The 834-nt window shown below is 40.3% G+C and overlaps 1 protein-coding gene across 1 annotated transcript; it reads right to left on the reverse strand.

Annotated features, from left to right (window-relative positions):
- Window positions 1-71: 71 nt before the first annotated feature.
- SARC_17611 (hypothetical protein) lies at window positions 72-242 on the reverse strand (the record flags this gene model as incomplete). Its single annotated transcript, XM_014288295.1, has 1 exon — window positions 72-242. A coding segment is annotated over one exon (171 nt), but the record flags the coding sequence as incomplete, so codon positions are not given.
- Between the last annotated feature and the right edge of the window lie 592 nt (window positions 243-834).

Genomic DNA, 834 nt, shown 5'->3' on the forward strand with positions numbered 1-834 from the left:
TATATATAAATAATGATATATATATATATATAATCAAGTATGCTGGAAAGCAAGATATTACCATGACATACCTGGCTCAGAAGCATGTCGTCTGTGCGTAGTGGTTGTGACATGAATATACCAGCCTCCACTCCGGCAGCCAACGAGCCAACTTGTGCGGTATACGGCAACGGTTGCGACGAATTGAAATCTTCGATGTAGTTATCGCCAGTCCTGTATCCGCGGATGGTTGAACACAGCATAACAGAGTGCAATATGAGCACACGTCAGTATAGTTGTAGTACGAATATGATGAAAAAATAGACACATTTAGAATAGGGGCACACGGTAACATTATAATACACGTACACACAGAAGAGATCGTACAAGTACGCCTTCAACAGAACGCGACCAATTGTGTATCGTATATGGACGGTAGCGTTCCATAGTTCACGGCGAATACGATGCAGTACACGATATGATTGTAAACGACTGAGGAATCTATCCTTGGGCTGATACAGTATGGCATAGACAATGCTATTCTGAAGGAGAGACCGCGTGTGCGCTACACTAGGAAAGACTTACGACGTACAAAACCAGAACTGAAACAATATATGTGATCCATAGTATGAACCCACAATGGACGCAATGCACCACAATGAGAAACACAAACGAATGCGCTACTGCTGCGTTCACGGAGCCCTCAGCACAACATCACGGTGTATGGAGATGAGTCAGATAGATTATCATTAAGTACGTACTAACTAGTGTATTTCAACTCTAATCGGACATAAAACTGAAGTGAGGATATATATATATACATATATACATATATATATATATATATATATATAT

This window comes from Sphaeroforma arctica (genome assembly GCF_001186125.1).
Source record: "Sphaeroforma arctica JP610 unplaced genomic scaffold supercont1.11395, whole genome shotgun sequence".
In the NCBI taxonomy this organism is placed as follows: Eukaryota; class Ichthyosporea; order Ichthyophonida; genus Sphaeroforma; species Sphaeroforma arctica.